At 35.4% G+C, this 24902-nt stretch overlaps 4 protein-coding genes across 4 annotated transcripts in view; all 4 read right to left on the bottom strand.

Moving 5' to 3' along the window:
* Positions 1-366: 366 nt before the first annotated feature.
* Positions 367-4020, bottom strand: LOC108364914 (transmembrane channel-like protein 1). Its single transcript, XM_017618797.1, has 10 exons — positions 3607-4020; positions 3308-3531; positions 2792-3242; positions 2576-2727; positions 2226-2520; positions 2067-2167; positions 1881-2001; positions 1710-1819; positions 1348-1638; positions 367-1271 (listed from the first exon to the last, which is right to left on the bottom strand). Exons 1-10 carry the CDS (start codon positions 3988-3990, stop codon positions 851-853), a joined length of 2550 nt encoding a protein of 849 aa, XP_017474286.1. The 5' UTR covers positions 3991-4020; the 3' UTR covers positions 367-850.
* Positions 4021-6355: 2335 nt separating this feature from the next.
* LOC108364913 (succinate dehydrogenase assembly factor 4, mitochondrial-like) lies at positions 6356-7025 on the bottom strand. Its single transcript, XM_017618796.1, has 2 exons — positions 6535-7025; positions 6356-6427 (listed from the first exon to the last, which is right to left on the bottom strand). Exon 1 carries the CDS (start codon positions 6924-6926, stop codon positions 6558-6560), a length of 369 nt encoding a protein of 122 aa, XP_017474285.1. The 5' UTR covers positions 6927-7025; the 3' UTR covers positions 6356-6427; positions 6535-6557.
* A 1802-nt stretch (positions 7026-8827) lies between these two features.
* Positions 8828-9556, bottom strand: LOC108364918 (succinate dehydrogenase assembly factor 4, mitochondrial-like). The gene has a single exon (XM_017618805.1). It carries the CDS (start codon positions 9337-9339, stop codon positions 8989-8991), a length of 351 nt encoding a protein of 116 aa, XP_017474294.1. The 5' UTR covers positions 9340-9556; the 3' UTR covers positions 8828-8988.
* A 14335-nt stretch (positions 9557-23891) lies between these two features.
* The window catches only part of LOC108364911 (uncharacterized), a 31530-nt gene continuing 30519 nt past the window's right edge, over positions 23892-24902 (bottom strand). The window contains exon 7 of the mRNA XM_017618794.1: positions 23892-24876. Within this exon, the coding sequence (XP_017474283.1) occupies positions 24704-24876 (173 nt within the window). The 3' untranslated portion in view covers positions 23892-24703. The remainder of the gene's footprint in view (positions 24877-24902) is intronic.

Here is a 24902-nt window from a genome sequence, read left to right as displayed (position 1 = left end):
CATGTAGGGAATTAATTACCCTAAAATCACCCTAAAATCATAGCCGTTTACAATTTCCAATTCACTTCTAAAATGGTTATTGTTAGATTCTTAATGAAGATTACAAACAAGTAGTTCGTTTGCTCTAGAAATACAACTGAAACGTATTGTTTAATGATTACCATTGAGAAAGAAACAAAAAGTTTGTAAGCTTTGAGCAGAACTTTTAATATTTAACTAAAAAATATTTTCCTATATTTGTGTATTTTTAGTATATGGACATTTTGGACTTCTATATACATATCTACCAAAGAACACATTCCTCTCCAATTCTGACGGTTTTCAAAATGTATTCAACAATTTTTATTGAGCTTGAGGCCGTTTTCTAATGAAAAACTATTATGGAAAGGCAACAATAATTCGAAGAAAAAAATGGTAGAAGTAATAGCTATTTCGGAAATCACCACATTTCCTCATCAGACTTCTTTCAGTGGGATTCGATCCAACGACCCCAGTTGACTCAGCCAGTTGCCAACGCACTGTGCTAAGTTCGCCTTAATTCAAAATGTTACAAATCTGGAAAGTAGGTAGGTATTTGTCTATTGCGTTTTCAACATTTTAAACAAAAATTTAAGAATGTATGTATGTATGTATATGTATAGTACATGTAATTATAAATGAGTATAAATTAGAACGCAAGTAAAATATTTAACTAAAATCAGACATTTGAAAATTTCTTCCATATATGTACATATAAGTAAGTAACTAAATACAATACACGCATTGCAATGTACATATGGGCATAACACAAAAAAAAATTAATAAACTACTTAAACTAATCAATATGACTACGTAGAATCAAGCTAACACTTCAAGTTGTCGCATTCCGACCAAGCACGCTGATTTCGTTTTGTACAAAAATTTCAGTTGGAGCTGTTTGAATTGCACGCTTCCGCACTCTCCGAAGCGATTTTCCATCACATAGCGAAGGATCCGGCTTTTTCGTTAGATTCATAATGCGATTAAGTAAGAATTCTTTATCTTTCGCCTCCAGATATATCATTTCTTTTAGTAACTTTACCATCAGACGACGGGCACGCGACTTGGCGCGTAGATAGTAAGCCAGCGCACTCATTATGACTAGCATTATGCCCACAGCAGCAGGGCGTATGAGCAACGTAAGAAGGCGCCATAGTGATTGATTATGGCGCAACTGTAGTACACCGTCTATGAATATTTGAAACATATAACCGGATTCGCGAAACGGACCGCACTGCGCGCTCATGGGTAGCCTATAAAGATAATGAAGGGGGAATTACTGGTTATTCTACTAGAATACGTAATGCTAATTGTTATTAGCAAACGTACTGCGTCATAATGTAGCCCAGTGTCAAAATGACGCCCAACAGAGAGACAAAAGTGAAGACCAGGTAAAGCGTTTGTGTTTGTGCTGAACGCCAGATATTGCAGGATGGTTTACATAGATTCAATAAAAGCGTCTTATTTATGTAGAATTTTAGGAACATTTTGCAAACAATAATCGCCACAAGCAATGGTGCGAATAGTAACCCCAACCACAGCAATGTTTGATTATAGACGAGACCCAAACTTTTTTGAGATATATCAAATTCGGGACCACCGAGCCAAGGCCAGTAAATGCTATGATTCGCGATAATAAAGATTGTAATAAATATCAATACTCATTAAATCAAAAACTTCACTCCCCTCACCTGGACAGGAAAGCTCGCGTAACACAAATGAGTGGTATAATAAATAAACAAATGAATGTGTCCATCACAACAAAGCGATACAATTCTTGTCCAATATGAGTCTCCCAGCACTGAAAATAATAAGGCACGTAAAGGATGGGCTAATATATTCCGAAAAAGCGCAATACTCACTTGACTATATTCTTTTGTTAGAAGAAAGTATACCAAAACGCTTATAATAACCGCCTCCAGCATGAAATTTCTCAACAAGGCTATGTGCAGAGTACGACGGGGTGAACGATAATCTTCCATTCTGAAATACATAAATACTCATTTTAATTGAAGCCATAAAAGAACTTAATCGTAAAATCGTTTTACCTCGAAATCCATGATAAAACGGATTGCATTAGCAGCATTGTTAGATTTAGTATACCCGCCGTTGAGAGGGTTCTCCAGCCAGTGTCAGTTGAATCGAGTCGCTAACGGTGATTAACAAATTACAATGGTACTTCAAAGCTGATTGCGCTTACTATTTACCGTCAACAATATCCACACAGCAACTCCAGCACAGCCTATTATAGCAGCCACCAGCACATGTGCTATAAGACGAGAGCAAATAAACCAAATACGCCACCAAATAGTTAGATTTTTCTTGGTTTCAGTTCTTTCATTAAGTACCGCTTTAAATTCGGTAAAAATTGCCATGTGTTTTAGTTCAGCCGCCTTTCTATTCGATATACCAAAATCCCAAAAGCAAAAGGTTTTAGGTGCCAGCATACCTCTAGCACTGCCAGCGGCTTGAATAAAACTTATGCGGTAGACACGCGCCATTCTAGTGAAAGAAAATGATATAGAATAGATTTCCAATAACTAATTACAGTATCTACTTAGTGGAAATGACGACAAAAATTAGCAGGTAAAGCACCAACATTGTCATAAAATACGCATGTGGTAAACTGTAACGATTTAGAGCAGGATGTAGACGAAATGTTGCATTGCTGTACCCACTGTAAAATATGAGCGAGTTTTGCAGATATCCCTAAAACAAAATGTGTGTTAATAGATGGAAAAATATGTAAACCATTTTTTAACCAATCACTTACCTCACCAGTAAGTACATTCATGATAAGCCCACTTTCACCTTCCCCATCACCACCCGTATAGTTTCCAGTTAATACTGTTTCATTAAGATACATTTCCTCAGTTGCTATTGTGTTATAGAGTACTTGCGGAAATGTGATGAACGTGAAAACGCATACCAATACCAACACATTCAGCATTAGAAGCCAACGCAGAAAGTTGAAAAAGGAGCTGACATTGCAGCCAAAGTGACCCTCGATTGTCTTCAGTTCATCATACCAAATTTCTAAGTTATGATTTATAAACGTTACGAGCTTCCAGCTCCTAAATAGAAAAGCTATGAAAGCATTGGTGAAGAAATGACACCAGCTGCAGCGTTGCTTTTCGCTGGCATGTTGCTCAATGGTGATGGCCAACTTTTGTTTAAGCATGCGTTTCACACAAAGTGGCTGCGGCAGCGCGCGAAGTGTTTCTCTGTAATTTTTTGTAATTGCGTATGTATTTATAATAAAATGATAAACTAATTAAAACAAACATACAGTCTATGTTGATGACTTAGTGCTGTGTCTTGCATGAGGCCATCGTGCTGTTCGATTTCCTGTGCTAACAATTCGACTTCATTCTCCGCATCCAAGCCATTTGTAGAGAGCAATTTTCCATCCACTTCGAAAAATTTACGTGAAGGCATGCGATATATAGTTTTTTCTCGTATACTATGTTTATCTCGGTCGAAGCGTGCCAAAGTCTGAGACCACCGACGCACCTTCATATATATATAAACACATACATATAGCATATAATGGACGCCATTAAGAACATAAATTTTTTATGAAATTACCATATTTGTTGGTGTTGCACCGCGACTGAAACTACCAGATAGCACCGCCAGCGGTGAAGTTGGTCGCAGGTGATGTCGATGTCCACCGAAATTATTTATCAGCTCTATGGACTCATCGCCACACTGTTCATCTGTGCCATCGCGACTGCCGCCACAATCGCTTTTCTTACTTTTATTGTCATCGTTGGCAACTGATGCACTGGCGGCGAAGATTCTGAGTTGTTGACCGTTTCCAATGCTAGTGAGCAGATTTTGGCTACCTTCGAGTTGCGTAAATAAATCGCTTTGTGATGATGCCGTCGACGTAGTAATCACCTCAATGCGATCGAAATCTTCGCTGCTGTCGGAAACATAGATCCGATTTTTCATCCCGTAGCCCGACATTCGCTTCAGTTTTTATTTTTATTTGAAATGTTTAAATCATTTTAATAAACTAAAATTAATAAAATAAATTAAATTAAATCAAACAAAGGAAAAATTTAAATCAGCTGAAAATAGAGCTGGGATACTATCGATAGTATTGATAGTTGAAAACTGTCGCCTCTATCGATAGTTTTTGAAGACTATCGATGTCGGTGTTTAGCAAAACTTCACTATATTCTCTTCAAATCTCTACTCAACTTCATCGCTCGAGGCAACCGAGAAAAAAGAATACTAGAAACCATTGTGATTTTTAGTAACTACAAACTTGTACCGAATTATATGTAAATTGAAATTTTGATGAAACTATGTAGTACTTTTTATTTTTTGTACAACATTTATAAAAAATTGAAAACCATTAAATAGACAAAAAAGAGATTAGTCAAAACGGATAAAAATGTTATTTTCACCAGCACTTTATTCGTTTTCTAATAAGGGAACGTACCCATACTACGTGACCCACTTTTTGCAATTTTTAACCCCCCCCTCCCCCCTCGGTGGCCGCGGGTAGTATATTCCAAGACCCCCCCCCCTCCCCCTACAGTTTTCACGTAGTAATTCATAAATATGGTTTTGAATCATTTCTTGCTAACAAAAAGTTGAAAAAAATATATATTTTTATAATTGTCTTTATTAACACGGCGCTTGCTGCGTGACGGCAGGAGTGCTTTCATACCTATAATTACAAGTGGAAAAAATATTATCAAGATAAAATGTCAAAATATATCTTAAGCAGTACTTAAATTATAGAAACAAATGTCCCGTTATTTTTATTAACCTTTATTTTCCATCTCAATCATCTTCAACAAACACCTTCCCAGCATCAATCCACTCGGATACATCGTAGATCACGGGGGCGGTAACATCGGGAGTTTCCTCAGACGTAATTATTATCTCTTCATTGACAGCCTCGACATCTATCCACTCCACGCATTCCTTTATGACACACAAGGCCTCCTGTGGTCTCCTAGAGAGAACCCGCAGAGGTCGCACGCGAGACACGTCATCCACCGCACCACCATGCACGTTTTTTCGATGGTTGTTCAATCAGCTGACGTCTGTTCGTCAGTGTTGCCATCTGTGGGTTTAAAAAGCGACAAACACTGCGCGCCATATTTGAATGTAGCTCGAAAAAAACGCTAGATTTTCTTAGTGGATATTGACTACGTGATAAAAACCTAAGCCCCCCCGCCCCCCACTGTGACCAAGTGTGGTATTTGGAAGATCCCCCTCCCCCCCCTGAACGGGTCACGTAGTATGGGTACGTTCCCTAATATGGTAAAAGGTTAATAATTTCCCTTGTCACTGAGTTGTAAATTTTGTGTTTGTTGTACTAAAAATGTATGACTATAACCACATTCACTCCCTTGCACTTGAAAAGGGACAAACAAAATCTGAATTTCATTTTTCCATATAAAAAATTCAGATTTTGCCTGTCTCTATTCAGATGCACTGATCAATTAATAAGTTTATTCTATTATTATAAAAAGTTCCTTTTGATTAATTCATATTAAAAAAAAGTGTAATTTACAAAGTAATTTATTAATTTTTATAAATTTTCTAAGAACTGAAGGTTTCAATTGAACACTGTTACATAATGTGGTTCACGACGATAGTACTATCGATACTATCGATTTTTTCAACTATCGTTTCGAACACTATCGAGTGGCGGTACTATCGACAGTATCAAACTCTACTGAGAAACTTGGCACAAAGGATGTAACAGAAAAAATATAGAAAAATTGTAAAGAAAATTCTGTTTTGATTCCGGCATTTCGTAAACATCATTTGTTCTATGAATTAATTGTTTTTTTTTTTAGTTGCCAGTAGGAATTAGGTTTTAATTATGTAATTAACAATGAGCAAGTGTTGGAATGGGAGATTATTTATAATAAAACCATTGTGATATCTCTAGCCTTTACTGTAAAGCTTTCTATTTTCAATGGGATTATATGTAATTATATTTGATTATGTACTAAGTTGAGGAAATAATTTCGCCGTGACAGCTTCATTGTTTATACACATCCTTTTAAACATTTTTTTTAATTTTCGGTAGCCGCCTGCAACTTACATATAAGCAACGACTATTCTGGGATAGCCATTACTCAGTAAATAACAAGTTCGTTTACCCTCATATTATTAAAAACAATATACTTATCCTCAAGGTCATCAGCGCTATTGGCTTAGGATCGTCCATTTGACGTCATGTGTTTTTGGTTTAAAGAAACAGTTAGACGTATGTATATAGCTGCGAAAACTGAACGCACCGCCTTTATTAAATACCTATGAGTCAGTAAATAAAACTGGAGATATACGAAGAGAAAGCTTATATTACCCTCTTGCAGTATCAGGATAAATGTAGCTTTATTGAAAGGAAAAGTAGTTTTCTGAAGACCTGCAGCTGCACATAAGCATTCGTACATTCATTTTAATGAAAGCAAAAAAGCATCTGTTACTACATATATATAAAAACTTCAAAGACAAAAAGTAGGAATAATATTAGTCTACCAAATCAAGCAGCAAATTCTACTTTAAAAGTCTGTGACGCGGCCTTTACGCTCCCAATCACCATAGCGCGTTGGCTCTGGTCCAGCAGGTCCACCAATTTCACCCGTATGTGGATTGGTTGCATTAGGCCATGGCTTCAGCGGTTCTTTTTCTTGGAAAGGATGTTTCGAGAATTCATCTAATTTTCCAAGTGGTGTCTTTGCACGCAACTTTTTCTCGAATTCAACTACGCGTTCGCTTTTTTGTTTAGGCTCCTTGGACTCGGCGCAGACATTTGCGGTTGTGGAGAGCGCAGCGCAATTGCTTTGCAATATATTTGTTGCAGCTTGCTTCAATGGCGATTGGCACAATCGGCTAGTCTGTTTGCTAATGTTTATTAAATTACTCATCATTTATAAGCGATGGTAAAACTTAAATCTTCAGTTTATTTTACTTTTTTCACAAAAAAAAATTGTGTAATGACAATTAACCATTTGTCAACTTATCAGCTGTTTTTGTTTTCCTTGGTTTGACATTCGCTAACAGTGGTGAAATTGATTACAATTTCACCAAAAGAAGTTCGAGGGCCGGCCAAGGTTGCCAGGCAGCCGCTCTTAACATAATTTAGTGTTTTTTTATTGGCTACTGACATTAGCATGCTTTTTGGATACAATTTGATGATTTTGACAAATCTGAATTTCGAAAATGGCGAGAGTTCGAGAGGAAATTTTAATAGCGTGAATATAGGGTGATCCATATAGACCCTTTTTGTAAATATTAAATAAAAGGGAAATGTTTAGCTAGTTGTACAACGATTTAGAGGTGGGGCGGAGGGGGAAGGGGTGTGGGCCCCAAAAATCCCCCCTAAACGAAGGAGGATTGACGCCGCTTCATGAAATAAATTTTTTTTTTCAAAAATCCGTGGAAATGTTCCTATGATACAATATTTACTGCCCTTTTTAAGATAATATTAACGTTCGTTCAATGAGGGAATGAAAAACCGTTTTTCTCGAATTTTTGATTTTTTTAATTATGCATTTATTCCAGCAAACGTTAGTTATAGAATAGGCTATTAATTACGTATCAAAAGTTTGGATTTTTGCAACGCAATAAAATTCTCACACCCGCGTACATAAATACATATATATACTGTATGTAGAAATGCCAGACCCCTTCAACGAGCCCAGTTTTATACGACCTTTGACGTAGGTAGTACGTAATCTGATGGTAGCGAAAACTTTTTACAGTTTTCAATTTCCTATTGGGTTGTTTACAAACTTTTCGACCGCGTAGACGAATAAACTTAAAATAATTTTTGTTTTTTACTTAACCGGCTGGAAAGCTCCTCAAATAATAATAATAATAATAATAGATTGGCGCTTACACATATGTTAGTGTTTGGCCGAGCTTCTCCTCCGACTTGTGGCGTGCGCCTTGATGTTGTCACACAAAGCGGAGGGACCTACAGTTTTACGCCGACTCCGAACGGCGATTGTATTTTTATGAGAAGCTGTTTTTCATGGCAGAAATACACTCGGAGGTTTGCCATTGCCTGCCGAGGGACGACCGCTGTTAAGAAAAAACCTTTTTCTATATTTTTTCGGATGTTGCTTTGACCAGGGCTTGAATCCAGGTGTTGATGTGTGAAAGCGCGCACTGCTTACCACTACACCACAGCGGCCGACCTCCTCAAATAAAAAGAAACAAAATATTTCAATTCAGAAAAAAATATTGTTAAAAACGAGCATTAATAATTCGAACTACAATGAAACCTCAATATACGAAGCTGATAGGGTTCGACCAATAGTATGTTATATTAACCGTTTCGTTATATTTATACACCCAAATTCATTAAAAGTAAAGAAGGCTTTAACTACTTTATAAACCGAAAAATTGTATAAAAATGTCATTTTATAGAGCTCTTTAAATCTATTTTATTTTTTATGAATAATATATATATTCAGACTTAGCTATGCAGAGGCTTTGGAGTCGTCACTTCCGTTATATAATGGCCGTTTAACCGTCAATATATTTCGAAGAATTTTATGCTCAAATTTAGGGGACAAAAATTTTCTTATTTTTGAGTGTTTTCATGTTATCAAGGTTCGTTATATCGAGGTTTCACTTGACTGTCTTACATTTCAACATATGCATCGGCAATGCAGTGCTTTTGCCCACCGGAAAAAGTTCCGCTTTTCACCACTTACAACATAGCAGCAGAAATCACTTCCGTTTTCTATTCACCCCAATTAGTTCCATCGATTCCCGTTAAAGCGAAGTAAAACTCATTATTTATGTTTAAGTACATTTGTACTTAAAATAGTATAGTAATTTATTAAAATATAAATTACAATTCTTATTCAGTCGAAATGTCTTATGCTATTTTTTTCTTTAATTATTGCTTATACATACTTATGTACTATTGATATTTCTACTTAGTAGTGAAAGAAAAGCAAAATTCTAAGCAAATTTTGACTAAAAATCTGAAACTCGTCCCTTCCGTTCCCAATCACCGTAGCGTGTGGGTTCTGGACCAGCTGGGCCGCCAATTTCGCCAGTATGTGGATTTACGCTGTTCGGCCATGGCTTCCATGGTTCTTGTTGCTGTCGTGGATGACCAGTTATATTTTGCAGCGAAACTTTTGAGAGAAGGCGCCTTGAGAATTCGACAGCTCGACTTTCCTGTTTGTAGGCGGCATTTGTTTGTTGGCAAGTGCAGGATGTGGAAAAGGCCGGTGCAGCTGTCTTCCAAGGATTGGGAAAGAAATTTATTTGCTTGCCCGCCGTTTGGCAGACACGACAACTTTGTTTCACTATGCTGCTCATTGTTTCACGATTTTCTACGTATGTAAATATGTATGTATGTAAAAACACAAATGTTCAATTTACAATAACTTTTCAATTGGTTTCTTTTTTGGTTAAAACGCTTCGCTTTTTTTCAAAAAGTTCTTCACTTTTCACTTTCAGTTATTTCAAATTTTCAAAATTTTTTGCTTTATTATTCTTAAGCTTATTGTGTACTTGCTGCTGGTTGTTGTATGAATGTTCCTCGCCAGCGGCGTGCAAGCGCTTTTATACACAAACCCAAAAACCTTGAATGGAAACATTGATGCCATCGCATGGATGGAGCGAATGTTTGAGCGCGCAAAATTTTTTTACGAAGAGTATTTGCTTGGCGCTGAGCGTCAACAATTGTGCAGCCAGCGTTGCCATAAGTCAGAATTTTTCTTCAAAATAAAGATTTTTTGGGCAGTTTTTTATTAACTCAAAAAAGGATTTTTTAAATGCAAAATTTTATACTGTAAATATCTTTAAAATTAAGATTTTTGTGTATGATGTAAGATTTCAAAATTTTTAACTTATTTATTTTATCCTTGCTACATCATTGTAAGTAGCAAATGAATGAAAAAGAAAAAGGTTTTTTATAATGAATACGTTAAACGTGGAAAATTTCAATTAAACTGCCATTTAAGATATATTTAGTGATGAGTCTACATGGATAAATTTATAACAAGAAGTAAAGGGGGGGTAAGCTTTATAAAACAATATTCATAGAAAATCTAATTAAAAAGCTTAAAAATGTTATGAATCTTTGTCGAATTTTCTTAACTTTTGAAGTTTGGACATACATGGTTTTCGTGAGATAACATTAAATAAACACAAAAACTAAGCAATTTTTAAGCACAAAACAACTGACCTCACTCCACATATATAAATTTAGAGGTACCGTTAATTTCTTCATGAACCAATGACCAGGAGTTTTTTTTCAATGTATTTCCGTATTTTATGCGTTGGTTTATTATTTGTAAACTCATATATGTATGATTTAGAAAGCAAACTGTGCTAAACAATTTTTGGATGCTACAAAGGCAATATTGATTTCTCACTTAAATTTAAATAAAAAAGAATTTATTAGCCGGTTTCACCATCAATTTAAGTTGAAAATGATTTTTAATTTTCTGTAAATTTCCATATAAAATTCAAAAAACTAAAATCATTTTTCATTTAAACTGCTTTCGTGAAATTGGCTGTATAACTTGAAATTGCAAATTTTTTTCAGTTAACATAATAAAGGCTGTTTACAGCCGTAAAGCCAATATCGAATTGTGTGTTTCTTATTGAGTTAAAATTTTTTTTTTTAGATTAAGACTTTTTTGGGATCGAAAAGATTTTTTTATCTTTAAAATCTTATTTTGAAGAGTTTTTTGAACAAAATGAAGATTTTTGGGGCAATTTCTCTGGCAACACTGTGTGCAGCACGTATGTATTATTCGGAGCGCAACTGGTTTCACGTACGCTACCAAATGAGTCACTGCCGGCGGCGCGGTGGTGTTTGATGGACTTTTCTCCCCATACACAAATGTGGGTATGTGCATACATCTTATGGAGTGTCGGCACAAATATTGTTATTGACACCAGCTGAGCCAAAACAATACTTTTCGGCCGGTATGTGTATAATAAGTATCTTATTGAAAAGTGATCATCGGCGATGTTTACGTCCTTTAATGCACGTACGCCGCTTAGCGAAATCCACTATATAGTATATATTTTATTTGTGTATATTCACATTCGTGGGTTTATCTGTATATAAACAATTGCATACATACCTACAAATGTACATAAATATATGTATAGTATACTCCTCAATGTAATTAATTTAAGTATACGTTTAATTGCTTTTACTGTAATTCTCTTCCGCAGCAGTTCACTATTGACTGAGCTTGTTCAGCTAAAAAAGAGCAGTTAATAAATAATTCAAAGAATAGGTATTGCGAAATTTACTAGTTTCAGATTACGAGCGGTGGGTAGTGACAGATAAGGAGCTAACTTTGAGGAGAAAGAAGGCTGGTTACAGCTGCAGGGGGGTAATGGCAAAATATCGGGTATCTGTCTGAAGGCTCTGTTATGCATACTTGGCATTGCATGCACTGCTATACCATTTTTACGTAGAAATCAAAAACCAACAGACTTTTACGTATGTAATGCTGTGCGTTGGGTAACCGCTTACACGCGAAGCTCATTTAACAGATTCCTTATGTGACAACTCTCAAGCAATGCCAAGTATGCATAACAGAGCCTTTAAGGCTCTGTTATGCATACTTGGCATTGCTTGAGAGTTGTCACATAAGGAATCTGTTAAATGAGCTTCGCGTGTAAGCGGTTACCCAACGCACAGCATTACATACGTAAAAGTCTGTTGGTTTTTGATTTCTACGTAAAAATGGTATAGCAGTGCATGCAATGCCAAGTATGCATAACAGAGCCTTAAGGGCCGGTTGTTCAATGTCTGGTTATCGATACTTGCCGGTTAAACATCATTATCGACGTTTTCGACATCACGCATATAACATGTGATCGATAAAGAAGTCGTTGTATTTAACTGGAGCTTCCACCTCCGATTTGTGCTAATCAGACATTGAGTAACCGGCCCTTAAGGATATTTCCTTCTGGTTATCACTACCACTGCACTATCGACGTTTTCGATATCATACATATAACATGCGATCGATAAAGCAGTCATTGCCTTTAACCGGAGCTTCTACCACCGAATTGTGTTAAACAGCCCTTAACCTTATATGGGGTCGTGGTCAGCGTCGCCACAGAAGTGAAGTATCTGGGACTTATCCTGAAACTCAAGCTCCTGTGGAGGACTAATGTTGAGGCGGCCTGCACCAAGGCTACGAGAGCGCTGAGGGTGTGTAAATGTGTAGCGGAAAAATTCTGGGGTTATACGTCCAATAGCAAATAACCTATGGGGCAGTGGTGTAGGCTTCCAGAACTACTTAAGTAACGATGAAGCAGACGCTCGCTAAGGGCCGGTTACTCAATGTCCGGTTAACACTAATCTGCGGTTAAACATCGTTATCGACGTCTTCGGCTCCGTGCATACAACAGGGAGTGGGCAACGTCGATAACTATGTTTAACCGGAGATTAGTGTTAACCAGACATTGAGTAAACGGCCCTAAATATTCAATGCCTGGCGTGGGGGCAATGCTCACAGGTTAAGTCTTATCATCTAGAAACAGAGATCAGCAAGGCTCTTAGCTCCAATTATTTCAGATCGAGATCACTCTAAGAATTCTGAGGGTTTGGAGCTGGCGTATATGGCCTCAGACTGAAGCTTTCGCTACCTCCGAGAACCCTTCCAATCTTCCAAACGGAAGTTTATCAACTTTCGCAGAACCTGGAGTGGCTACAGAGGGTCGTTCTCGTTGGAAACAGTAGTGCACTCAATTTCACTCCCACTCTGACGCTTTACGTCATAGCATCTGTCGACCTGTAGGTAAGGCTAAGGTGTGGCTTTATTCCTGGTGTTTTTTCAGGTAGCACTAGCTGCTTTAATGGAGGAGTCGATTGGCTAATCAACTGTACATCGTTGGCAAGGTTGGTAAACATCTACTGACTGTGATTGTAAAAGTCCAGTCAAGTCGAATTAATATAAGGTGATAGCAGGAGTACAAAAAGTAATTAGAGCTTTGGGCTTACAAAGAATATCCCTGGCAGTGGTGTAGTTACGGTTCTCCCACTGCAGCCTGGATTACTTTGTTCGCTTCCCCAATTACTAATGCGAATTACCCCATTCCCCGGGGGTACTTTCTAAATTCGATTTGACAGTTCTCTGTGTTTTATTTTTTTCCTTCGCTACAAAATTGATGCAAAATGTAGGTTATTGCTAAACATTTGTCAGATTCCGTATTAAATGGGTGATGTACACATAATATAAACTTTACTTTTCGTCCTTAGAAAAAAAATCCAGGAGGGAAATTCCGTAACTAGTTAGCGACAATTTTCGGATCGCTAACTGGTTACAGAATCTATCCCACCAGTTTTGATTTGCGAACTGTTTTCGATAAATTTCCGATAAAAATTAGAGGCGGGAGCGAGACTGTCTGTAATTCGCATGGTAATTGGATCTGAATCACGAACAAATGATATCCTAGAATTGAGAGAAGTACATAACTACATAATAGATAAAATATGGAGTAATCTAATTTTTTTGTAAATATCCTTCTAACTAAGAAGACACGCTAGATGACGGCAAATAATTCACTAAAGTGAAGCTTTAAGTGGACTTATTAAGCTCTGTATCAATGCTCTTAAAACGTATGCAATTCAATCTAAGCTCGAAAATGATATTGATGCTCGTACAATGGTAAACGTCAAACCATAAAAATGTAATACAAGTACATAAGTATATGTATATATACTTAGAAGCATTATCAGAAAATATAATAAGCATATCGTTTTGGTTAATACAATTTCGGTTTACTTGTATAAGATGCTGGCTAATCGGTAATGGCTGTTAAAAAATGTTTTTTTAACGGGGTCAAACACCAATAGGAAGAAGCTAGCCTTTAGACTGACGTTTGGATTGACGTCAGTAGTCATACATACATGCATACATACATCGTTAGGGAAGCATAACATAATATAGTATATATAAATACATAGTACATGCATACATACATATAACATACAAGTAACATGTCTGTGTTCATGAATAATAAAGTCTGGAAGTTAAATTTACTACTTACATTACCTGACCTATGTACATGAACATTTTTTAATGAGTTTTTGATATGAATATTTGTTGAAGGTTGCTGTCATTATATCTTTCACATCTACACTGAGAAAATAGTTTAGTTACGTCAAATAAATATGTTTTTCTCTACGTATGATTTCGTTATAGTTAGTTAGTAAGTCATGTGTTGAGAGAAATATATGCATTTGGCTGACTTTTTTCTGGGTGTACTTACATATTTATTTATCAATTGAAATTAAATGACTACGAGAGCATACGCTGTTAATGGTGCATTTTACCAATTTAAGTCAACATTCCGATTTCAACTATTGCTCCTTGCGAGCACAGATGGAAATGTAAACAAAGCCACAATGTAGTTGAAATGCAAGAAATTTACTAAAACTGCTAGATTGGAGAGTTAGACTCCAAATTTCACAACGCTCAGTGAACACAAAGATTTCGGTGTGGACACTCCTGAAGATTTTGACCCCAAATAAGGCTGCAGGTGTAGTGGCGTTCTATAGTTCGAACAGTGGAAATGAACCATTTGCCCTGCTATCGTTATCAATAAGAGCGCGTAATTTATGACGTAGATAGTCATATCAGTAGCTTCGCTATCACGCTATTCAATAAACACGCCTTATTTAACGGGTAAAGATATAAAATAATTGGTACCAAGTTTGGGGAGAGCGCTGCTAAACTTTGATTTTTTCCCAACATTTTCCAATAGCACCACTTTGCGTAGATTTTTGCTTTTACTAAAATTATTATCTACGGTTTAAGATTATGGGCCAGTTCCTCAATGTCTGGTTAACACGAATTGCAGATTAAACATCGTTATCGTCATGATCGATTTCATAACACATCACCTGTTTAACCTGTGGTTAGTATTAAGTAGATATTGAGTAATCGGCTCTAAATCTACACCATGTTCCAGTCAAAAATCTACTACGCTAAGGTCAACTTTTGATTGAATAAAATTATTTTTGCCTGCCATTGCTCAATACGCCCTCCTGGCGGCCAATTCTCGTTCTATGAAATAGTGAAGTGGGAATGAAAAATTCGATGTCAGTGAAAATTTAGTTTGCTCCATTGCTCATTTCATTATATAATTTGAAGCGATTCTCGATCTTTAAAGGCTTTTACATTAACATCTAGGAAGTATGTAATTATTTGGTAAATTATTGTGAAGTGATGAAAAATGTTTTCACTTCAAAATTCATAAAACAAGAATTGGCTCCCTGGCAAAAAAACATCCGATCAGTTTCTAAGTTAAGCTAAAACGAACTATTTTTTACACTCTTCCCCGGTTACTTTGATTGTCAGAAATCCAGCAGAATCTGAATTACATATATGTAGCTAATTTACCAAAAGACTGTCACAACTCAAAAAGATAAATTTTTCAGTAGACGCGTTAAAAATGTTTAATTTGCTGCTAAAATGTAGGAAAAATATTTATATGCATATTGTGCTATTATGCGGAAACTACAAAAAGATTTCAGCACGAAATTTGTACACAAAGTAAAGCACGCTTCATTTGCTCAAAAACACCGTTTTTTGAGTTATGACAGTATTTTTGTAAATGATCGATATACTAACCGTAAGCTAATTTCATACTAACTATTAATACTATGTAAATTTAATATTTTTTTATTTTGTTTTCGATATTTACATAATCTAACCCAAGTGTAGTAGATATGCATTGACGTATAGAAACGTGAATTAAGTATTCGAAAACATGTGCTTCTCGCAGAGTCAAAAGTACAGTGTAATCACTTTTTGTTTACTTTTTTGTTTTTTGTTTTCGATTTGCTATATTTAAATATAGAAATATGCAAATAAACAACTTCTGATTAATTTAAATTGAACGCAATTGAAAATTATTGTTATGCTATTGCGTTATCAATTTCTTCAATGTTCATGTAAACTCGTTACAGAGAAGAGAGGTGGGTTCAAAGTCCAATCTCATTCCTTTTAAAATGCGCAGTAATGCCAACACGAGATTTGAATTTATAAATAGGAATATAAATAGGCATAGGAAAAAGAAAAACACAAGCTCAAAAAATACATCAACTGTTTATTACAAATGTGTCCATAAGCTTCTGATATACATATTTGGTAATGTAAATATAAACAGGGTTTCAGCCTTGCCTTTGGCAGTTTGCGACGTAAATAAAGGGTATCTACTACTATTTTCATTATTTTCATGAGAGCCAATTTATGGCACTGTGCATTAGGGTGCCCATCGAAAATGCTTTTTTATTCGTTGTTTGGAGAAATATTATTGCCTATTTTTACAGATTTTTTAAGGTCATTCAGAGGTCGCGACCTGTCGATTTAGGTCAAAAAATACGACTTTGTAGATTTATGACCTTTTGAATGAATATGTTTGATTCGATCGAATATGATATGAGAAGAGGATATATAGGTCTTTAAAATGGGATATAATAATCTATTGTCGGATTTGGCTTGTTGGGATTTTTTATCGGGTAAAATAAAAAACCCATATTTCTCTTAATTTTTTAAATTTCGACCATCGATAATTTCCACAATTTCAAAATATGTGATACTATCCAAAATTAAATCTATTTTTAAATAATGCTGATAGCTCATTTATTGCAATCGCATGAAAATTTTCGCAGTTAGGCGACTTTTCTTAAATACGGCCTTGAATTTATATGTGTGTATGTACCGCAATTTCAGATTTTTTGAGCAGTGTGGCTAAGGAATTCATCAATATTTATTCAAAATTGATTAGGGACACGAATTTCGATACGATATGATAGCATATCGATATTTTTGCCATTCGATACCGATACTTTTTACTCGATAGTTTTCAAACGATATTTTTTAGAATCGAGTACCAGAACCCTTGTATCGTATCGAATCGTAAATGTACAATACAAAGTTTAAAGGGGTCTTTCCTTAAACTCGTAAAAGCCTCGTAAACCTCGTAAAGCTCGTAAGCTCGAGCCTCGTAAAAGAACAGTCAAAATTTGTATGGAGCTCTATTTACGAGCCGCTCCAAAAATTACGAGGCAAATTTGATGCGCAAACGACCTCGTAAACTTCAGTATTGCCGAGGGGCCGAAATTTTTATACTAAAATGTATGATAAAATAATGAAAATAAATTAAAAAAATTATAAACGAATAAAATGAAAGAATTTCATCCGCTAACTGTACTGACTTAGGTTTTTTGCCAATTTTCGGAATTTTTAATTGTATTTTAGCCAAGATGGCGGGATGTTATGGAAAATACTAAGAAAGAAAAGTTGCTTCACAAAATCCTGGCTGATCTGTCAAACAGACACTTTACGCAACTATTTACACCTTTTCATAAAGGGGGCGTTCCTATAAAAGCCTCGTAAACTTACGAGTTTTACACAGTTTAAGACTTTTAGAGTTTAAGGGAGTCCCCTAAATGTAATTAATAAAATATTGTACATTATATAAAAAATAATTTTCTTTTATTAAATTCTTTTTGATGTGCTTAAGGAAAATCTCGCGTGGCGTGACGAAATGTTAAAAAAATAAATCGTCAACATTTAAAAACTCTGGGAATTGGGCAAGATTATTTGTATAATTTTTATTTGTTAATATTTTAAAGTTCATTTTCAAAGTTTCAAAATGTAAAAATCTTTCCTGCTTTTTTATTAGCCGAAATATCTGAGGTGATGTTACATGACGTTACGTTACTAAAATTTCAATTTAATCTTTTTTTTGTTAATATTGTTATTAAACTAATTTTTAACGCAAATAAAACATGAATTTCCTGTCGAATATATTTTTTTATTTTGACTTCAGCGCTACTTAGTTGTTCCATTTTTTGCAAATCTATGTCGTGCCATGACCTTCCCCTGGAAACGCCCATAAATATGTCTATACTTTGGAACTTATATGTAAAGCAATATGGATATATTTTTGGCCTTAAAGAGCACAAATGTGTACTATTTTACTTAAGTTGCCATGCGGCGGGATTTCAACCCATGCCTTCGGTGATGTCAAGTAACACACTTACCTACATAAGCAACCACTTATTAAAGTGCAAAATTGTTCATTCTTTATTAGAAAATGAGACCAATATTCAGATTTAATTTTTGAATTTGGTATCGATATTTGGAATATGGAGTCTTTTTATCCCGATATTAATGGGTACCCGATATTTTTACAGCGATGTTTAAAATGAGTACTATATCGATACTTTTGGTTCGATATCGTGTCCCTAAAATTGATATATACAATCGCTCTTTAGCAAAAAGTGGGTTTTCAAGAAATTTTAAGAAAATCGGGGTGGCACCGCCCACTTATATAATATATGTATATCTCAAAAACTACTCGACCGTTCTCAACCAAATTTAGGGAACACATTGCGCTTAGGCTTCTTATGCGCCAGTCTTGAAATCGGACAAAAACCACGGGCTCCACCAACGTAACCGTAATTTCAAATAAATCAAAGCTAGCTATATTTTAGGAGGAGTAGGTTTTGTTGGATTTCACAATGTGCATACCAAAATTGGTCGAGGTCGGTCAAGTAGTTTTTGAGATACGCATATATCAAATAAGTGGGCAGTGCCACCCACATTTTCCTAAAATTTCTTGAAAACCACTTTTTTTGCTAAAGATCGATTGTATGTATCAATTTTGAATAAATATTGATGAATTCCGTAGCCACACTGTCCAAAAAAATTCTGAAATATGGGTATTTTTTTAATTTATCCCATAAAATATCCCAACAGACCTATTCCCACAATAGATTATTATATACCATTTCAACGGCCTATATATCCTCTTCTCAGATCATATTTGATCTTTGAAATCAAATCAAAAGCAGTCATTCAAAAACTCATAAATCTACAAAATCGTATTTTCAGACCTAAATCGACAGGTCCCGACCTCTAAATGAAATTTAAAAAATGTATAAAAATTGGCAATAAAATTTCTCATAAAAACGAATAACTTTGGCCCTGGTGTTTGAGAAATCCTATTTTAAAAGCGCTGATTTTGTTATCAAAAGGAATAGAGAATTATTACTAGCAAATTGGAAACGACTATTCAGGGAAGCAGGTTTGGTTAACATATCGCACACGATCTTCAAAAGTGACACAACTCAAAATTTGGCATTTTTGAAATTATACATTAAAAATCTGCACAGAGCTTTTATTTACCTTTCAGCCAAATCTGAATCAAATGTTTGTTATAATTTGTTGAAAAAACCTAAGGTAAAGTCTCTCTTGCCCATATGATTAGCATATGATATGAAATAGTTTTTTCGCATTTTCTGACGAACGCGTAATTTTGATTTGTGTCACTATTGAAAATCGTGTTCGATATGTAGATACTTACACACATACATACATATGTATTTAAATCAAAAGGACTTCTCTTTCTTTCAGTGGGACTGATTCATCAAAAATGTCGTAAGCGTATTTATAATTGTGAAAAGCGCAATTTAATTTCAAATTTCATAAGATTGCTGCGAATTGCAGTGTAAATTTTATATAAAACGGCTAGAAAAACATTTCAGTCATAAAAGTACGCTTTCTTACAAAATTTGCACAAAACAGCAACACCAAACACCTACTGTATTAGTGCGATAAGTACATTAACCTCACTCAATCCATAAATATTTACATGTATACAGTGTACCATGTATATACATCCATATTTGCCCACAAGTTGCCTTTATAAGCGCTCAACATCGTGCTCATGCGAAACAACAACAAAGTCACGTGCAAGATAGCACGCCAATACAAAACATTTCAGAGAGTTTTTATTGCCCATACTATGGGCAAGCATGTCCGACAATGGGCGACTCTCAAAAGTAAACAAAAAACATAAACAATATATTTTTATACATACATATATTAATCATAATTTGTATATTCAGAAGAGAGAGAGAGAGAAAGATCAATCGCGTATGTGTGAGTTTGGTAGCGGCACAAAGTGGGTCATTTGTGTGCACAGTGAAACCTCGATATAACGAAGTTGAAAGGGTTGGTTGGACAGATGATTCGTTGCACTTGTAGAATAACAATACATACATCGAAAAATGGAAAATTTTCGCCAACATATTGTGAATTCACAACGTGAAGGGGTCTGAGTCAACACTTCGTTATATATAGACATTTGTTAACGGGAATTCAACCGTCTATATATTCCGAAGGTTTTCATGCTCAATATTTTCAGGGGGCAATATTTTTCAGTGGACAACCAAAATTTTGTTATATTGAGTTTTTCAGTTCATAAAGGTTCGTTATTTCGAGGTTCCGCTGTACTAATTGGACATAAGTTCGCTTTCGGATAAATTTCGACGCACTAAAAGTCACGTCATACACGTCATACCACCACATAAATTTGGAAAATTGCATCAACAGGATATACTACATACATACATACATACATATGTACCGAGCATGCGAACGAGCGTGCATGAGTACAGGTTTTGCGAATACAAAGTACAAAGTACGTCGATTTCCTCACGTACGCCGGCTTAGTGACCTCCGCTGAAGTTTTTACACCTTCCACGTCGGAACTTACCACAGGTATAGAAACATACATACATACGTATCTACATACATACTTACATATGTACATACTCCTATCTTAGTGACAACATTTTAAGGAAATTATATTGAGTAGTTGACGTGATGAATGACTTGATTAAGGCCACTGATAAAAGTATCTATATCTGTACATACATATGTTTGTATGTATAATAACGTGGGCTGAAAACCCGTTTTTTTTAAACAAAACAATTTGTGTGAAATATGACAATATTTGGTGAATGTCTTAGGCTCGCCCAATACTTCGATTCTCCTCAAAAAAGGTTCATATACCAAACTATTTCGAAGACAATTGCAATTTTAGTAAAAAAATGTATTAAGTAATACATTTATTAAATTTTATTTTTTGAGCACGTTGAACTTTAATGAACCTGGGCGAGCCTAATAGTGATATTGACGAAAAATTGTCATCTTTCACACAAATTGTTTTTTACAGCATAATGAACCATATTTTTGCTACTAACAATCAAAATTCTAAAAAAGCAAATTTTCGGCAAACATATGTATGTACGTATATATATCTAATAATGAGAATTTCCAATTTGTTTGTTCGTTATTACGCTGCAGAGAGTGACGTTAGCTGATACCTAACTTTAGTCTGTTTACGCGAACACTTTTAACTGTATATTTTGTTCGTAAAAAGCTAACTACATTTGCGGGGCGATGGCTAGGATACCTCTGCATTGTATGTCAATTAACTTGTAACTAATTATTTTTGGACATAAATTATCAATAATAAACATTTTATTAATTTTTATTTTTTTTACATTTTTATTAATTTAATTTATATTCAACATTGCATATTTGTTTATTTGTTTACATATTCTGCAGTAGGTGGCCCTATATTGAAATTACGTCAGCCATAACGTCAAAATGCTACTATAAAATTTCGAACTTCATTTTATTTATCCTGAATTCGAAAAAATTGTGAAGTGTAGAAAGAAATGTATTCAAAGTATTTTTTTTGTACTATGAGGATTCTTAAACAGAAACTTGTAAAGAAAACAAATCCCGACTGCATCTGCATGACTCCTGCACGACTTTAGAACTCACTTTAAGTTGGTTTTGTCATAGCTAATTAATAGTGAGGTATTTATCGAAATCCCGCCAAAAAGCTAATTATAAGTTGGTAATTTTTAACAATTGATAATTTTTCACTGCAGGGTACCATTACTTATCAGCAAACCTTTGTGGGCAAATACACAATAGGTGCGTTCGTTTAAAATCTCCAGCAGAAACCAACCAACTGCCAAATTCCGGCGCAATGTCATCTGTTCTCTCACAAGAGAGAAATATCCAAAATAGTACGCGAACAGAAAATTTGCAGAAACTTGCAAGTTAGACGAACAGCTGATATAATTTTTGTTTACATACAAAAGTGTAAAATTTAAAACGTACGAAAAGTCATCGCAAAGTGTTATACTGACACAGTTTATTGATTAAACAAATAACTACTTATTTCTTACAAGTTTACTTAGTCGCATTTTGTAATTTTTATCTTCCAAACCATCAAATTCAATTTTGTGATTTGCGTAAATTCCTACCAGCTGTTTTTGATCAGCTGTTTCCCTGTTGGCAAATTGCTGTTGGCAAAAATTTTTCCAACAGAAACTAACAGCTTCCCCTCAAAATGAAATGCCACTTTGCTCTCTCAATTTCCCCTACTTTGCAAGTTTTTGCGTACGCGAACGCAAAAACCTGTAAGTTTTGGTTAAACTTGAACAATTAACTGCTACGCGAACGCACCTATTGTATGCATTTACATATGTATGTATGCATTCGTGCTTCTTGTTATCTAATTTATCATTGCGCACTCAGGAGTGACTTTTGTGGTAAAATAACGCCTAATTTGGATTAAAAAAGGGTAAATTATTATATAACATAATTGTCTTTAAATTATGGCTAATAATTCAGGATTTAAACTCACATCCGTTATGTTTGATCACTTTGTATTTTGCGATCCGTTCATATTTTCAAATAAAGCAGTGCCACTGAAAAAAGAAACGCCCTTATCGACTTGAGTTTCAACTGCTTTATCGGTCAAAAGCAGTGCTGATCTTTATTTGAAAGCGTTGCATACTTTTTGGGTGGATATGTTAGGGAAAGGAAAGTGTTTATAGCCCAGTTATGCGTACTTAGCATTGCATGAGGGTTAACTGGCTCGAAAATTGGACACTCCAGAGTTCTGGAGGGCTTTGATTTCGTCCCTGAATGGACAAATTACTGCGCCACCGAAATGGTTGCCGGTCGCGCCTTCTCTGCCTACAATCCCTCAAGAGGTAACTGTAGGAAGCGAGCCGTGAACTTCTTCACGGATGGACCAAAAATAGGAGGCAGAGTTGGTGGAGATATATTTGCTGGGGGCTCTCAATAAAAACTATGTTCAGGCTTCCGGACTTCTATAGTGTCTTGCAGGCTGAAATAGTTGCTATAAAGGAAGCGGTAGACTCACTTAAGGTGCAGCTGGAACGTCTCGGCCCTCCTGCGGTTCACTTACGCAAGCTCGTCGCGCGTTGGGCTAATACTAGGGCATGCGCAATTGCAAGATACTTCTGGAGAGAGCCGAGGGCGGTCAATGGAGCTCCTTTTGCTTGAAAAGCCTCAGCTCTCCTTATTGAAGGGGGTTCTGGGAGGCCGTTGTGCGATGGGTATTCTCGCGGTAAGCTTATTCGTAATTTCGTAACCGGCTCACAGCGTTTCGTCGGCCAAATTAATTGAGCTTTCGTGGACCATCTCTTAGTTGTCCAAGTGCGTCCCGTGTCTGGGGCAATCACTATAACTAATATAATCTAGGTTATTCTTTAACTCAAATAAAACAGGTTTTTTTTTGTTGTATCTGTAAAAAAAAGAAATTATTTATTTATTAGCAGACATCTATTATTCTTTGTGTTTTTCATTTAGTTGGATGAAGACATCTCTTTTCAGCAGCAGCTATTTATCTTTTGCTTCTTCTACATTTTTTCTGTGGGGAAAAACATTATAAAACTTATAAAAAGCTGAAAAAATGGAAATATTGTCATAACACAAATACATATGCAGTAATAGTAAACTATGAATAAGCAAATATGTGTATGTAAAATTAATACGTAAATTAAAAAAAAAAAAATTAAGTCAAAATTAAAGTAAGATAAAAATATTTTGTGAAACGCATGCGCAAGAGTTGGTGGCCGTTCGACAGCCACACGCCAAGACGCAACGATTGCAACTAAAGACTAATTATGATAATATATACGTATGTAATTTATATATATGTAGAGTAATTAAGGGCTAAATATATATTTTTTTGTATTGTTTTTTTGTTTTAGTTTATAAAATATATTTGCGTATAATAAACGATTAGATGGGTTTAATGTATGAGATTTTCATGAATTTGTAAATGTATGCAAATGCAGTTGTATGCTTAAATATGAATGTATGTATGTATGTATGTATAACTAATTGATTAATGAATAAAATTATTTCAAGTCAGTAAATTACTAATTTGTTAAACGAAATGGAAGAATTATAGATTTTTTGTGGAGTAGTCAAAGACTAAAAATTTTTGAGAAGCAACGCTACGTAGCGAATTTTTGTTGTACTTTTTTTCAATTGAATAAAAATGAATGCCAATTGTTCTTTATGTAGAACCATAAAGAAAATCCATGCAGTACATAATTTTGAGAGGGAAAGCTGCGCCAAAATTTTAGAAAGTTCTTTCAATAGCCATACTTTAGGGTAGAAAGTTGTTGCGTATGTATGTACGTATGTATGTATGGGTGGCAATGTGTCTGCAAGCTTTTGTAAGCATTTAATAAAAAAAAACGATGCCATTAGATGTACTTACCTTCACATATGGAGCGTATGTTCTATAACGTAGGCATTGATATGTATCTTGATATGGGCGGCAGCTTGGCTTGAGATTTCATAGTTTCACTAAACACTAATTTAAAGCTAAAAATTATTGTACAACTAAATGTTACGCTTAATTACGGCAACGCTTAATGCTACAGAAATGCAGTCATAGTAGTCAACCTAGATTCGCTCAGCGATTATTGCGTTTCATTGCAGAAGCTTTCTCTACTTCCACACTTCCTCCTTTCCTCTCCATCCCACCTTACACCCTCCTACCGCCGGCTGTTCAACATCTGCAAGTAGTACTCGCAGTTGGTGCAATACACGGCCGGCGCAATTACATGCCGCTTTCGGCACAAATTACACTCCACCGCCTTGGCCGAAGCCTTGACGATGGCATTATTGTAGACGCGTGTGGGAATAGCGGTCACATTAACGCTACTATCTGCGGCCGCCGCCNCGGCGCAATTA

The sequence above is a fragment of the Rhagoletis zephyria genome, unplaced genomic scaffold, assembly GCF_001687245.7.
Source record: "Rhagoletis zephyria isolate East Lansing unplaced genomic scaffold, Rhagoletis_zephyria_1.1 Rzeph_scaffold_01709, whole genome shotgun sequence".
Classification (NCBI taxonomy): Eukaryota; Metazoa; Arthropoda; class Insecta; order Diptera; family Tephritidae; genus Rhagoletis; species Rhagoletis zephyria.
This window is presented reverse-complemented; position numbering and strand designations above follow the sequence as displayed.

Bases quoted from the DNA above. Each gene is read 5' to 3' on its own strand.
- LOC108364914 (XM_017618797.1), bottom strand. From the start codon at position 3,990: ATGTCGGGCTACGGGATGAAAAATCGGATCTATGTTTCCGACAGCAGC. The intron at 2,728-2,791 runs GTAAGTGATTGG...ATTTTGTTTTAG, and splicing joins TGAATGTACTTACTGGTGAG to GGATATCTGCAAAACTCGCT. The intron at 1,820-1,880 runs GTGAGTATTGCG...TATTATTTTCAG, and splicing joins TAACAAAAGAATATAGTCAA to TGCTGGGAGACTCATATTGG.
- LOC108364913 (XM_017618796.1), bottom strand. From the start codon at position 6,926: ATGATGAGTAATTTAATAAACATTAGCAAACAGACTAGCCGATTGTGC.
- LOC108364918 (XM_017618805.1), bottom strand. From the start codon at position 9,339: ATGAGCAGCATAGTGAAACAAAGTTGTCGTGTCTGCCAAACGGCGGGC.